Raw genomic sequence first — 16,516 nt, 5'->3', positions numbered from 1 at the left:
ACATATGATAATACCTTGAACATAATGATATCAAAAAAAAGAGAAAACGAAAAACTTGCAATCTTAATGTGAACACCTAACACATAATGTCAAGCTAAATACAGATAGGATGGTTACATAAAGCAGAGATTGAAGCAGACAGAGGGATTTAAAGTAGAATGATTAACAAGAGTGACAACTAAAGCTGCTGTACTAGCAAGGCATTTTTCCAGCTGTTCTTCAGTGATAGTGTGATGCAAGCTGTGATCTTAGCATCAGAAAACTAACATTTGTAGTTATTTGCAAACAGAACTTAACTTCCACTTCTTTTTTCAATAACAGCAAAAACAAAAAAATCAGGCTGTCCAACAAGAGTCAGATTTGTGTAACAGCACATTTACATGCATGCAAAACATAAATTCTCTTGCACCAGGCATTCCAACAGGATTTTGCAATAATGTACAAAATTACATTTTAAAGCCTTTCTGTCAGCTACCGCATAAAAAGAATATTCAAAAAGGACTTGAACACTCTGAGTCTCTTGTGATTTTTGGTGTCAAAGGAAGGCATTCTGTCGCACATGCAGAGGTATTTTTATTATCCACCTCCTTCCCCCCACCCCCTCAAAGAGTCACAAATGAAAGAGGGAACTGAACATGATAAATGAGTATGGTGAAGGACAGCACAAGCCTCTGATTATTTTCACTTTAATTCCAAATTAATAACTTTTAAGTGGGCAGATTTAAAGATCTAGGTAAGGTTATTCACACTGAAATCAAAAGCAACAGAGAAATGCTTCACTTTTTCTTGAAATGTGCCCTATGTTAGTACTTTGGTGCATGCAGTACTTTAGGCCTAAACCAGTGATGGCTAACCTTTTCCGGACCGAGTGCCCAAAGCACACGCGCCTGAACCCCCAAAATGCAATGCGTGCATGGCCCCCTGCATGTGCTCCCCCGCACATGCCCCACCCTGTTCATGCGCACGCACCCTGCATGCGCCCCACACCCGTGCATGTGCGGACCCCGCACATGCCCCGCCCCCTGCGGCAGAGACCCAAAGACCAGCTGGCTGGCAGGAAGCGTGCACGCAACCTGGGGCGATGGAACTGGGGTGACGGCTCCCATGCCATCAGAGAGGGCGCTGCGTGTCATCTCTAGCACATGTGCCATAGGTTCACCATCACGGCCCTAAACTCTTTATTTTTATTTTTCTTAAAGAGACCCAGCTTTGAAGTAAAAAGCACTAAGTAGCCTTTCAAAGCAAATGACTTATTCGCTGTTGAAAAGATTTCAATGTTCACCTTTATTAAATGTGCACTGGTTTATATCCCTGTTAACATTAGCAGTTCGCCACACTGATTGCCTTTCAGGACAACCCCCAGCCCAGTCTTTTGCCCAGAAGTCTCTGAGAAATGGGATCAAACAGCTGCATTAATCCCCAGTTACTGGCACTAGAGGAGCTGGCATTAATACTGAAGGGAAAAAAGCCAAGGGTGAAAATCTGACCAACAGATAGCAGGACAAGACAACTGTTATTCAACAGCTTATAAACACAATCAAGAGCTTTTAGCTGCAAGAAAAGAGGTTCTATACTACGACAGGACTCAATTAATCCCCCAGTATATCATGCCAGCTGCTGTATGGAAATAATATTCCTCACCCTGCATTAATAGGCTTGCTGTTCCTTCTAGAAGGCAGAAGAACACTCCGTGCACAAGTTTAGGTTGCAACCGGGAAGCTCTGGGAACTTCTCAGCATTTTCAAATTAAGATTCCCATTCTGGCTTTCAGCTGAAGTGAAAACAGAGCCTCCAAGGGAAAGGTTTGATAATGGTCAAGGAGGAGATTGATAAATAAAGCCTGAGGAGCAGCTGAAGGAGTAAGGTCTGAGAGAAGACTAAGCAAATTTATACAAGTTTAGAATCTGCTGAGGAGAGAACAGGGAGGAGACAGGGCAGGAGGTAGAAATTGGAGGAAAGGAGTCAATATTTGCTAATAAAAGTAATAAACTGAAAGTAAACATATGTCACAGACTTAGCTGTTCACTTCACAGGGTTAGATGTTCACAAAAATCTGGCCCATTCAGATCTAAAAGCTCATATTCATCAAAGTTGGTTCTTCTCTCTCTCTCTCTCTTTCTGCCTAATTGTATTCAAAAGTGTAGTTGATTGCAAAATCCCTGATTATTCACATCATATTTTCAGCACCAAACCTTCAAGAAGCAGAATAGGAGCAAATGATCTAACCCTATCCCCTCAGGTATTTTCCTACCAACCATAACATCTAAACCAAGCTTTGACACATTCTTAGCTCTTTTCCCTTTTAAACTCAGGTAGACATTTAATGCCATACATTACAGAACTTAGTGTGAAGGGATACCATCTTCAGTGCACACAAGTTGCTTCCAGTTCCCCAATCTCACATCACAAACATCAAAGCAATGAAGACAGGAATCTTCAGTTGGTTTTAAAAAAAATATCATTTCAAGAATGATGTGCAATGCTATATACCCCAACATTCCACAAAACACTGGTTTACTGTGAACCAACCATTGTTTTAAGTTCTTAGAGAGCTATTATGAAGACAACGGGCAGATAGGAAGATGGACAGAAACCTAAGAAGTATGCTGGCTGTCAAAGAAAGACAAAAGAAGAATGAAACTAGAGTCAGGCACAAACCTCCAATCAACTGCCCAACAATGAAACCAACTTGTATTTTTGTTCGGTTGTCACAAGAGGGTTTATATTCTCTTAGGCAACTTTGAAAAGCAGAATGAAGGAGCTGGATTGAAGGGTGACAGAAACACAGACAGGGAACACCTTACGTAAGTAGAACAGTTTTGATTGCAACCTGGGGTACCCCCAGAAACTGCTGAGGATTTGGCCAAACTTTCGTGTATTAAATTCCAGAAATCCAGAAGGGGTAAAGTACCAGACAATGGAGGACAAAAATGAAAATCCAAAGAACAACTGAGCAATCCAGCCCTGATGCCTGGTAAGATTATAAAATAGACCACAAAGAGAATGATCTTGGTCTGCTTTAAAAAACAATGTAACAATTACCAGAAGTCAACATGGGCTTGTTAACAACAACAACCAATCTTACTTTACCAGACTGCTGTAGAAAAATCTTAATTTCAGCAAAGCACTTTAATAAAGTGTTTCATGACATACTGACTAGCAGACTAGTTAAAGGCACACTAAACCTCATGTAACAAAACTCATCATATAGGTGGATTTGAAAATCATACTGAAAGAGCAGTTTTTAATCAAATGAGTGGAGTGTTAAGATTCAATCATGGACCCTGAATTCTTGAACAAGTTTTTATTAAGGAACTGAATGAGGTAAAGCAAATGCTTATCAAGTTTAAAAATAACACAAAAGTGGAAGGGATGTCTAATACCCAAAGAAGACAAAAATACAATTCAGGAATGAACTTGATAAGGTAGAGAAAAGATTGATAAGTTGAATGAAAATTTTAAAAGACAAATCTAAAAGTGATGCATGTAGAGGCCTGAAATAATTTGAACAGGAATATGATAGAGGATACCAAGTTAAGCAATATTAGGTGCGAAGAAGTTTTCTGAATAGGAGATGGCTGAAAAATCAGTATGACTCAGCAATGTGAGATGGCCGCAGAAAGAAAGAAAGAAGGAAGGAAGGAAGGAAGGAAGGAAGGAAGGAAGGAAAAAAAGAAAGAAAGAAAGAAAGAAAGAAAGAAAGAAAGAAAGAAAGAAAGAAAAAGAAAGAAAGAAAGAAAGAAAAGCAACTGCAATTTTAAACGACATCAATTGATGTGTCATTTCCAAACCACAGGACAAAATACCTTTAACATTCGTCAGATCTCTCTTCAAGTTTCCAGATCCCAGCACTGCACTTTAAGAAGCATTCAGTGAAATTGAAATAGATTCAAATGAAAGCAACAAGGATGAACAAAGAACAAGAATGTGGTATCCCAAGTACCAATCTTGTTCTATGCAGCATCCTTTTAGGTAAACGTGAGTTCAAGTTTCACCTTAGCCATGAAAACCAGCTGGTGATTTTGGGCCAGTCACGCTCTCTCTCAGTCAACCCACCTCACAGGGTTGTTGTTAGGGGGAAAATAGGAGGAGGAAAATGTACTGGACGTGCCTGCGTGCATGTGTGTGTGTGTAAATGGAATTTAGGAGTCTGCCAAAAAGAATATCACACAGAAGAAAATCAATTTTAAGCAATTTCCATTGCTTAAAAAATAAACAATACGGAATAATGGATTTAAATTGAAGGGAGATTCCGACTGAACATTAGGGAAAAAAACTTTAACAATGGAACAAATTACCGGAAAAGTGATACGTTCCTCTTTGCTGGTTGTGCTTAAATAGTTGCTAGACAGTCATCCACTTACACAGAATGGTCTTAGTGGCTTTAATCTTAATTCCGTGATTTAAATCCTCGTTCATCAAAAAGCCTTTTTGAGTAATTTAGTTTTGTTACTGCTGAAGCTGTTGAATGCTGAGGGGAAGTAACATTTATAACTCCAGTAAAAAAACCAAACCAGGCACGGGGCAGTTTCAGAAGAGAAAAATCCAACATGTGAAAGACTGCTTGTTTTTCCCTATTGGCCGTGTGGCATTTCCCAGTTCGGCTAATTATATCATCGCTCCTATATAAATGCACCAAAATAGCTGGAGCCCTGCTGGCTGGCCTGACTGAAGAGAAAACTAGAGTCTTAACTAATCCTAGCAGGAGGGAAGCCAGGATGAAAAGGGCAGTGTTGTGCCCACCTCCTAGTGATGATGATGGTCCCTAGAAGACATCAGTCAGAGATGCCCTGCCTTAACTAGCCAGTGTGGCTAGCTTCAAGTTGTTTCAATAGAACAAGAGTCTAGACCTGAAGAGTAAATTCTAGGGTAAGTGCCTCATTTGCAGCCAATTGTCAATGCAACAAAGGACCCTATTATTTTGGATACAGACACACACACACACACACACACACACACACACACACACACACACACACAGAGCACTTATGGAGAGGGCTGTCCTTAACAAAAATGCATAATTTAAAGGTGTCACATCATCAGAAGAGGCTGCCCTCCCCCTCAAAAGAGAAGTCTCTCACCTAATCAATGCATGTGTTTTGAGATGTTTATTTACATTCAAAAGACAGCAGTGTATTGCTCACTCAGCCAAGTATCAGACTGACCACCCCCTTCCTATTCACTTGCTAATTTGACAATAGCAGAATAGGTTTGAATCCACCTGGTCACTTACAGACTCTCTTTGCACAGTTTCAAAGGCAAGACTAGCAGCCACTCCTCAGACTTTATTGATTTGTACAATAATCCTGTGTGCACTTGAATCCCAAGGACTTATTCTGCCAAAAATGTTTTGGGAGGCTTCATAGAACAATGCAATTAAAAATAAATTACTACGGACTTGCCTCTCCCTTCAACATCAGATTTACTATGCCAATAAAGCTGATCCATTTCATTTCATTAACTTTATCAAAAGAGCTAAAGTAATTAGTTTTCAGGAAAAGGTGCTTCTAGACAGGGAGCGTATACACACAGGACATATATATCAGCATACACATATGAGCACTTTCAAATGTGAGAATTCTTTAATTTTTTTGTTGTTAAGAGCCAACTTAACAAAAAAAACTAGAAAGTGGAACCTTAGAAGAATTATACAATGCTACAAATGATGAAGTTCCATGCAAAATCAAACAGAGTAACAGAACACAATTATCAGGTTCACATAACAGTTTAGGCATAAACTGCTAAATCGTAACGTGTGACAAGTTGGTTCATATGGCCTGCTAAAAGAACAGCCAAGTTCCTACAACATCTGAACTTCAAACTGCCCAACCTCATTTTTAGCATGATCTACAATGTTATGAGAACTCGGTCTCTGAATGCCACAAAGAGACTTACCAAGAGACACAACTTAGACCTGTCTCTCAACTACTGATTGATACTCTATGCTAGATTAATTCCCGGCCTTGCACCACAGTATAATTTGAGTGCAACAATATCATGTAGATTAGAGAATAGAAATGAGAACTGTTGTGTATGATCCCATTGGTGGGAAATCCCAGCGGGAAATTCCAGCGGGAAAAACATTTGAATCCTATTGGTGACCAACTGACCCAGGTGTGTATATAAGGTGAGCATCCTGCCTGCATCTCTTGCTGAAGTCTCACTCTAAATAAAAAGAGCTGTTGTCACGAATCCAGCCTCGAACTCCTTACTCGCAAACCTAACACTGGCGACGATCAGGACAAAGAAAAAGAACCCAGCCCTCCCAAGATGGCCAACTCTGCCAACAAACTGGAACCATTTGATCCAGCGGAAGAGTCATGGGAGATGTTCATGATAAGATTCAATTGCTTTCTCCATTTCAACGACAATAGCCAACTACCTGATGATAAAAAACGGTCGTTTTTCCTCACCAACTGCGGCTCGAAAGTATTCCGGATGGCGGTGAACCTATTGTCTCCAAGGCCAGTCCACCAAGTCGACTGGTCCGTCCTGCAAGAGACACTTAAAGCTTACTATGAACCGACTCCATCGAAATACTCCCAGCGTTTTGATTTCCGCATGCGTCTCCAGCTAGAGGGGGAACCTATCGCTGACTTTATCGCGTCCCTTCGCAAGCCTCCTCCATGTGCGAGTTTGGGGCATACCTAGATGAAGCATTGCTGGATCAATTCATTTGGGGCTTAAGGGACGGCCAGCTGAGAAGGATGCTACTGGCTAGACGAAACCTCTCGTTAACCACCGCAATTGATGAGGCTACAGTATACGAGCAATCACACCGAGCAGCTCTAAAGATGCAGCAGCCAGGGGTGAGTAGGGCTCCACCAGCCTATCGAGAGGCACCGGTTCATTACGAGTCCGCCCAAGCCCACACTTCAAGCTCCAACTCCTTCAAGAGGGGAGGAAGAAGAGGCGACAACAGTTTGTCGAACAGAGCGTTCTCCCGGAAAAAGTTTTGAGTTTCCTGCTCTAGCTGTGGGGAAACCATCAGAGAAACAACTGCCGTTTCCGTGATGCAACGTGTCGCTGTGAGAAGAAAGGCCATTTGGCTCACGTCTGCAGGGCTACATCGCCGATTCAAGTTTCCCGCCAGAGAAATCGCGGGGAATGGCGGCCAGCTAGCCAGCAGACATCCCGCGCAGGCGCGAACAAAATGGCCGCCAACAGAAGGGCGTATGCAAACCTAATCACCATTGGCAGCGCCATCACAAAACCAGAAGAAAAACGTACACCATGGTCACAGTAGATGGGAAAAGATCAAGATGGAGGTCGACACCGGATCGCCCATCACTATCGTATCCTGGCCTATAATTCAAAAGTTGTTGCCGCACATTAAGGAAAATCACCTACAAGCCCAATACCTGCGCATCCGTGATTTCCAAGGCAACAAAGTTCCCGTGAAAGGCACGGCCACCGTAAACGTAGTCTATGGGCAATATAAAGAGAAGCTGCCTATCACCATCGTGCAAGGCAACCTCCCAAGCCTCATGGGTTGGGATTGGATCCGGAAATTAGGGATCGGGTTATTTGGAGTACTCGAGATCAACGCTGACTGCCAATATAGGAAGGATGACCTCCTTCGTGAATTCCAAGATGTGTTCACCGGAACCTTGGGCAAGTATGTGGGAACACCTATATCCTTTAACCTAGACCCAGGGGTAGCACCCATTAGACTCAAAGCAAGGAGGGTTCCTTCGCACTTAAGCAAAAAATAGATAAGGAACTGGATAAGTTAGTTCAGCAGGGAATCCTCATCCCCATTGACCATGCTAAATGGGAAACCCCCATAGTAACGCCTATCAAGGCTGATGGGTCTGTCCGCATCTGCGCAGACTATAAGGCAACGTTAAATAAGGCCCTACAAAAGAGTGCCTACCCAGTGCCGGTCGTGCAACACTTATTGCACTCGTTGGGCTCGGGGAAAATTTTCGCAAAACTTGATCTAGCCCAGGCTTACCAGCAGTTGCCTGTTGACAATGCCACAGCTGAAGCGCAAACAATAGTGACCCATAGAGGAGCATTCAAATGCACCCGTTTACAATTTGGGGTCAGTGTGGCACCAGGACTTTTCCAAAATCTGATGGAGAGACTGTTACAAGGGATTCCTGGGGTGGTGCCTTATTTCGATGATGTCCTAATTTCTGCTGACAATCAGCACCAGCTAATGATTAGACTAAGAGAAGTCTTGACGGTATTCAGAAACGCAGGACTTCAACTGAAACGAGAGAAATGCCAAATAGGGGTGCCTCAGTTGAATTCCTGGGATACAAAATCGACCAGATGGGCATCCACCCCACCGAGTCGAAAATTAAAGCAATTAAGGAGGCACCCACCCCCAAGGATAAGACAGAACTGCAAGCCTTCCTTGGCCTCCTGAATTTTTACGCTGTATTTTTAAAACAAAAAGCCACAGTGGCAGAGCCCCTTCACAGACTCTTGACTAACAAAAGACCATGGTTCTGGGGAAAGGAGGAAGCAAAGGCATTTTCTAAAGTTAAGGAACTCCTGACGGAGGACAGTCTCCTAATCCAATACAATCACACTCTGCCGTTAGTTTTAGTCTGCGATGCATCCCGTTTGGAGTGGGGCTGTACTGAGCCATCGGTTGCCGAATGGGTCCGAGGCACCAATCGCATATTTCTCCCGAACTCTGTCCAGCCCAGAAAGGAATTATAGCCAACTGGACAAGGAAGCCCTGGCTGCAGTCTCCGAGTTAAGAAATTTCATGAATACCTTTTGGGAGACAATTTGAACTCGTTACCGACCACCGCCCCTTCTTGGACTACTGGCCGGGACCGACCCACTCCCATTGCATTATCCCTAGGCTCACGAGATGGGCATTGTTTTGGCAGCCTACAACTACAAACTGATCCACCGTCCCGGCAAGGACTTAACACATGCTGACGCCTAAGCAGATGCCCACTGCCAAAGCTAGTAGAGGACCCAACCCCAGGTACACCGGCTCTGCTCATTGACTTTATGACAACGGGCCCATTGACCTCAACAGGCCCATTGACCTCAACAGGCCCATTGACCTCAACAGGCCCATTGACCTCAACGGTCCTTGCAAAAGCTTCACGCGCGACTTGCAAATAAGAACAGTCATGGGTTGGGTACAGAGAGGGTGGCCCACTAGTAGGTTGGCAGATGAATTCAAGGATTTTGGAAATAAGAAAATGAGCTAGCCACACAAGGGGTTGTTTATTGTGGGAGACAGGGTTGTGGTGCCACGAGCATTAAGATCCAGGGTTCTAGAGATGTTGCACGAGAGTCATCCTGGCATAGTGCGGATGAAAGGCCTCGCCAGGAGTTACGTCTGGTGGCCACAACTTGACAAGGACATAGAAAAATGGATTCCACAGTGCTCCCATGCCAGGAGTCCAGACCTGCCCTCCATCCGCCCCAGTCAGGAATGGGAACGACCACGAAATCCCTGGTCCCGGATCCACATTGACTTTGCCGGCCCTTTTCATGGCCAAACATTTTTGATAATTGTTGATGCATATTCGAAGTGGTTAGAGGTATTCCTAACGAAATCTACAACATCGGAAGCTGTCATCCGAATTCTTCGGAGACTATTCTCAACACATGGGCTTCCCGACACCCTAGTATCTGACAATGGTCCCCAATTTACAGCCCTACAATTTGAAAGTTATTTGGCGGGTTTGGGAATCCGACACGCACTCTCTGCTCCTCACAAACCTTCGACAAATGGTTTGGCTGAAAGATTTGTGAGATCCACAAAGGAAGCACTAGCACGATTGGGGCCAGGGGACTGGCAGGAGCGCATTGACATTTTCTTGACTTCACAGCATGTTACACCTTGCCCGGCCACAGGCCTCAGCCCAGCCGAACTCCTCATGGGGCGCAAACTTCGGTGTACGCTTGACCGGCTAAACCCAAACTACTCTCCAGATAATTACCAAGGGGGAGGAGAGGGAATTAGAGAATTCGAAATAGGGAACTCGGTATTCGCAAGGAATTACTCAGAGGGTCCAGCATGGCTAGCCGGTTACATAGTAGAAAGAACCGGTCCCAAATCTTATAAAGTAGACTTGGGGAATGGAAAACTGGAACGGAGACATATCGATCAACTCCGTAAACGAACAGAAAACAACTCCAGCCCTAACTATCACCTAATTCCTCCAACAGTTGACTCAAACCTAAGAGGACTGGATGACTCACCTGACCCCATCACCAACCCAACAGCGATTATTCCACCAGGATTTGAAGAAACAACCACAAACAATCCACAAAATAGAGACCCATTGGAAAAGAGGGGAGGCACAGGAAACACCTCCGAATCAATGGAAGAGCTGGGAAGTGGGGAGGGCACCTCCAACCAGCATGTGTCCCCCGCCACAGCTGAGCAGGTTTCTCCCACCAAACCTGAACTGCGTAGGTCAAGTAGAAACAGGGAACGCCCGAATTATCTACGAGACTATTATGAATATTATTACAATTGCTAAACTTGCAAACCTGGGTGAAGTGAAATTCAGGGGGGGAGGAGTGTTGTGTATGATCCCATTGGTGGGAAATCCCAGCGGGAAATTCCAGCGGGAAAAACATTTGAATCCTATTGGTGACCAACTGACCCAGGTGTGTATATAAGGTGAGCATCCTGCCTGCATCTCTTGCTGAAGTCTCACTCTAAATAAAAAGAGCTGTTGTCACGAATCCAGCCTCGAACTCCTTACTCGCAAACCTAACAAGAACAGATTAGGAACCTGATTGCACAAAGATCACACCATCCAAACCAGTGGTGAAATGCAAAATTTGTTATTACCGGTTCTGTGGGCGTGGCTTGGTGGGGGGTGGTAATGTGACTGGGTGGGCATGGCCAACTTTTTTTTTTACTTTTAAAAACATTTTTTCTACAACCTCTTCGGCTGAAGAGGTTGTAAAAAATGCTTTTAAAAGGCTCCTCTGACGATCCCAGTTGAGTTGCCTGATCGTCAGAGGATTTTTTTCTTTTAAAAGCATTTTTTTTACCTTCAAAAGAAAAAAAAAAGCCTCTGAAGATCAGGCAACTCAGCTGGGATCGTCAGAGGAGCCTTTTAAAAGCATTTTTACAACTTCTTCGGCTGAAGAGGTTGCAGAAAAAATGCTTTTAAAAGCCTCTGACAATCCCAGCTGAGCCGCGCGATCATCAGAGGCTTTTTTTTTTAATTTTTAAAAGCATTTTTTGACTTCCGGGGATGACGTCAGAGCGGAGTGGGTGAGAGACGTCAGAGCGGAGTGGGTGAGGGTGCGATCTGATGATCGCGCAGCTCATCTGGGCATGGGGGTGGCAGGGATTTTTGCTACCGGTTCTCCAAACCACCCGCTGCCATCGCTACTGGATCGGGCGATCCGGTCCAAACCAGGAGCATTTCACCCCGATCCAAACCACTATTTCCCAAACTAGGCAAATGTAAGATGTATGGGCTTCCAGATTTCCCTTAGGCCAAAATTCTGCCTAAAATAAAATTCTGTATTTTATTTTGTCACGAAGATAGTAAAAGTAATGGTAACAGCAATGAAATCTCATAATAATGCTAAAAAATGCCTGCAGAGCCCATTTCATTACAAACAGGCCCCTTTAGAGCAGGAGTCTCCAACCATGTCAACTTTAAGATTTGTGGACTTCAACTCTCAGAATTCAGCAAGCTGGCTGAGGAATTCTGGGAGTTGAAGTCCACAAGTTTTAAAGTTGACTAGGTTGGAGACCCCTGCTTTAGAGTTCAAACATGACTCAAATTTGCTGCACATTACATCAACTTGAAATATCTTGTGTTTCACAAACTATCTCACGCCACTCTTCTTACCTCAATGAGGTATCTGGATGTACTTCCATGTGGGTTTCCAACCCATACTTGCAGGAGAATTCTTTGAAACAGACTGGACATCGATAAATTTCATCAGCCCTTTTTTCAGTTTCACCATTTTGTGGTTCCTCCACAACCTGTTCATAGTAAAAAAAAAAAAAAAAAAGGATAAATTTTCAAACCCAGGCTGCAATTCAAGTAACAGTTTCTGAAAGCAATACATTTCAGCTGGTAAATAATTCACTGCTTTATCCCTTGGTTAAATGTTACAAAAAGGGACTATATGGATTAATAAGGATAAACCCAAAATTTAACCAGGAATTTCTTTTTATATTTGGAGATCTGTTTTTTAAAAAAGAAAGTCCTCAACATTAAGGAATGTGAATGTTTCCTTACAAAGCAATTTAGTTTAACTAGCTCTTTTGACCTGTTTGGATATTTCTCTCATTCCACTCCCTTTATCCTTTTAAGAGGTATTCCACATCACACAGAATATGAACATATGGAGGAAATTACTTCATTTCTCAAAGTTATCAGGCAAAACAATTTGATCACAATCAATCGTCACTCACTCAAAACAAATCCAGTATAGCAATGTAATTATTCCAAATAATAATAATAAGTACAAAGAATCAAAATGCAGAACTCAAAACATTGTTTGAAGTTGCCATGTTGACAGAGAAGCTTTTCACTAATATTTTATCCTGAATCTTTGGAGATAATCCAAAGTTACACTATTTTACACACTATCATTTATTTAACACCAGTCCTTGAGGTAAATAATGGAGATCAGCATAGATAAATAGACACAACATCTTCTGTTGGCTGGGAACTAGAGGAGCTGAAGAAAAACCCACAATGTTTTTATTTCTTGTCTTGACTAGTTACTTTGTTAAGTATATATCTTTATCCAAAATACTCCAAAATACTTTCATAAGAAGTATGCACAACTTCTAAAGCATGCTGTGTGTCTAAAATTACAAACTGGCTATTGTGTATCTATTATACTTCGCCTTCTTTCCATTTTTAAGTGATTAACTGAATTCATAATCTCTCATTTTAAGCAACCAGCGGGTTTTTTTTTTGCTAGAGGACCTTCTTTGCTGGACTCTGCTCTTCCTTGTCGGCTTCGGCCTCATGACTGAGTTTTCGTTTGGTGGACAAGCGCCTGCGTTTCAGTGGAGAGACAGGGGTTGTACTTGTGGCACCCGTTGCATCCTTCTCGTGGATTTTCATATGTCTAAAGTCAAGCAGGAAAAGAGTGAGAAGGCAAAAAAGAAGATGTTCATTACAGGTTCTAAACTGGAAAATAGTTCTAATCAAAGTTAGACTTGGAAAGAAGCCAATTTCTTGTTTAAGGAAACTCAATCATAAGAATAAGAGTTTATTCTTTTTTAAAAAAATATGCTAGTTACTAATTTAAACTTTCAACACCAATTTAAGATATCAGAAGTATACAAAAGAGCACATTATCTGACAAGCCAAAGACAACAAAAGAACTTTGGGGCTAAACTGAGGCCACATTTTCCAACTACCACTCCTAAGAGAGCCACCAGTATATCTTTAATCCTTCATGATTTGAAAGTGTTTTATTATGAGCCCTCATTTCAGAACACAGGATGTAGTCAGTGCAAAACCCACAGCTGTTAACTGACTCACTAAAGCATCTTTTCCCTGTTTAACTTCCCCATTTTTTAATGATGTGTCAAGTCATTTCTCCCAGAAACTGAGGTGAAAGAGAAAAGGAGAGGCATTTGGTCAGGGTGGTTGTTTGCATGTTGTCTCATACAGTCTGAGTTGATGAAAGCTTGTTCCATTATGGCTCGGTGGGGTGTCCCAAAATACTTTAGCGTGCTAAAATTCTGGGTCTCCACCAGTGGTGGGATTCAAGTAATTTAACAACCGGTTCTCTGCCCTCATGATTTCTTCCAACAACCAGTTTGCCAAACTGCTCAAAAAGTTAACAACCGGTTCTCCCGAAGTGGTGCGAAGTGGCTGAATCCCACCATTGATCTCCACTGAGGAAAATGGAAATATTCATGCCAACAAGGGAGCAGCAAAAAAAAAGGTCCAGGCTGCATTTGGTAAAGTGCAATCAGTTCAGCAATAATGACTTTAAACAAATCCAGATGCATCCAAGCACTACAGTGAGCTGCTTACTTTTCATGAAACTGTACAGCCACAGGCTGATTGCCCTGGGACATACCGGTACTGATTTAATAAATAGATAAATAATGCAACTGATAAAGCAAGCTCAGAATTCATAGGCAATCTTAAACTGAAAAATTTATTTTATTTTTATTTATTTATTTATTTGTTACAACAATATATAAAAGCATAAGCATGAAATAACTATACGATATATAAGCATATATATATAAGCATAAGCATGAAATAACCATACGAATTGGATACAATCAAAGGGAACATTAGGGCAGGAACGGTAGGCACGCTGGTGCTCTTATGCACGCCCCTTACAGACCTCGTAAAATACTTGTGTATAAAACGTATTAGGGTCCTTGAGTGGCGCAGACTGCTAAACAGTCTGTTATTAACAACAGCTGCCTGCAATTACTGCAGGTTCAAGTCCCACCAGGCCCAAGGTTGACTCAGCCTTCCATCCTTTATAAGGTAGGTAAAATGAGGACCCAGATTGTTGGGGGCAATAAGTTGACTTTGTATATAATATACAAATAGGATGAAGACTATTGCTTAACACAGTGTAAGCCGCCCTGAGTCTTCGGAGAAGGGCGGGGTATAAATGTAAATAAATAAATAAATAAATAAATTATTAGCTACGTACATTTCAATTTAAAGTTAAATAAACCAGGATGGAGAAACCATCCATTTGAAAATGATGTCAGCAAAATTATCAATTTGTCATTTTTTAAGGGGAAACTCCTAATTCTAAAATGTGTAGCTCCAATTCCTCAGAACTAAAGATTGAAGAAGGGACTTAACGGATTAAGGAAATGGGAGGATGGGAGTACTATAGGAAAGGGGGTGGGGACTTGAAGGAGTGTAGCTGAGGATAGGGATATAATTGAACTTTCCACCTGGACCGAAACCTGATTATATGGGATGGGAAAAAAATATAGGCAGACAGGACATTCAACCACACTGACCAAGATTATATCAAAAGAGAGTTAGTAATATCTGCGGCATTGAGATTTTCTCAATGAGAGTTTCACATAGTTAACTGAATACCCAGGCTCCAACAATTAACTAAGTAACAGCAAAGAGAAAAATTCAGATGATAAAGAAATGGTATCATTTAATCCTATTAGAAAAACAGAAGAGAAGCCTATTCACTTATTGAAATTTAAGAAAACTATCTATTTTCATATTTGAGATTTATTCTGCAAGACATAAACTGTTGTTTTCTTTTCCTTTTTTTTTTTTTACAAAAATATATAATACATCTGCTGTAAACCAGATTCTTCCCTCTTTCCCCTTCCCTCTTCCCCATACCCCACTCCCCTTGCAGGTTTTGGATTTGTACTTGCAACTAAATTTATTTATAATTTTGGCAAGGCAGGATAATTTTTTTTTTCAAATAAGGAAGAAATGAACTGACCAGCAATACCCAAGTAAATAAAAGTACAAAAAGATAATTAAAGTACAAACAGCATAAAACATGGCATTTTTTCTGCTCCTTCACTCCACATTTCTGCATCACAAAAGTATGCTAGAATCTTAGATAATAAGTATTAGATGACTTCTGCTTCTTCAGACTTGATAAGCAGCATACAAAACCCACAAACAACTGAAATATTTTAGCTGCTGAATTGGCCATGGTAATATTCCTAAAAAGGCACTGTAATTAAACAGTATGTTCCTATGTATGTTCTTAATCAGTGTAATCATTTTTATGTAATGACAAATGAAAATTAACATTTTCTGGAGAAATTTAGGAGAAGGATTTAGAAAATACAGTTTAAATGAAATCAAAATGCATTCCGATACCCATCAGAATGCATTTAAATCCAATTAAACTGAATAGAATAGAATAGAATAGAATAGAATAGAATAGAATAGAATAGAATAGAATAGAATAGAATTTTTTATTGGCAGAGTGTGATTGGACACACAAGGAATTTGTCTTGGTGCAGATGCTCTTAGTGTACATAAAAGAAAAGATACCTTCATCAAGGTACAACATTTACAACACAATTGATGGTCAATATAAACAATTAAACTCAAAGGGATTTACTTGGAACAGACATTTATAGAATTACAATCCTAGTTTTTCATATTTGCTCTTCTCTTTTCACAGAAGGCCTGAATCCCAACAGACACAATTTAATTCATTTCCAGTGGGACAGCAGTTTAAGTATCTCACAGCACTTTAAATATGAACCAATAAAAGACTAATAACTCTGTTAAGACACTGTGATTAATGTTGCCAGGTTACTACTGAAATATTGTGTGTGATCTCTAACACCCTAAGTATAAGCACATTCTGAAGCCAGTCTAACACCAACATTATTTCATTTCGGTGCTGACCAAAAATATTAATTTTAATTCTAACCTGTTTTAGTGACCTCAGATCAACTTGAAGTCACCAGCAGTTTACAGTACATTAGTTGCCTATTTAGGTCATACTGTGATGTTATTGTTTTTGTCATATTGCTTTTACATGGTTATTATTGTATTTCATTCCAGCAACTACTTAAATTGAATGTGTTGTAAATGTTTAATATACAAAT

At 41.2% G+C, this 16,516-nt stretch overlaps 1 protein-coding gene across 11 annotated transcripts in view; it reads right to left on the bottom strand.

Moving 5' to 3' along the window:
- RREB1 (ras responsive element binding protein 1) overlaps positions 1-16,516 on the bottom strand; it is a 190,428-nt gene that overhangs the window by 33,879 nt on the left and 140,033 nt on the right. For all 11 annotated transcript variants that reach the window (XM_058175879.1, XM_058175885.1, XM_058175881.1 and 8 more), the window contains 2 exons: positions 12,903-13,047; positions 11,808-11,944 (listed from right to left, as the gene is read on the bottom strand). In XM_058175879.1, the coding sequence (XP_058031862.1) occupies positions 11,808-11,944; positions 12,903-13,047 (282 nt within the window). The remainder of the gene's footprint in view (positions 1-11,807; positions 11,945-12,902; positions 13,048-16,516) is intronic.

This window comes from Ahaetulla prasina, chromosome 3, assembly GCF_028640845.1.
Source record: "Ahaetulla prasina isolate Xishuangbanna chromosome 3, ASM2864084v1, whole genome shotgun sequence".
Taxonomy (NCBI): Eukaryota; Metazoa; Chordata; class Lepidosauria; order Squamata; family Colubridae; genus Ahaetulla; species Ahaetulla prasina.
The sequence above is the reverse complement of the archived record's forward strand: the minus strand, read 5'-3'. Positions and strand labels throughout refer to the sequence as shown.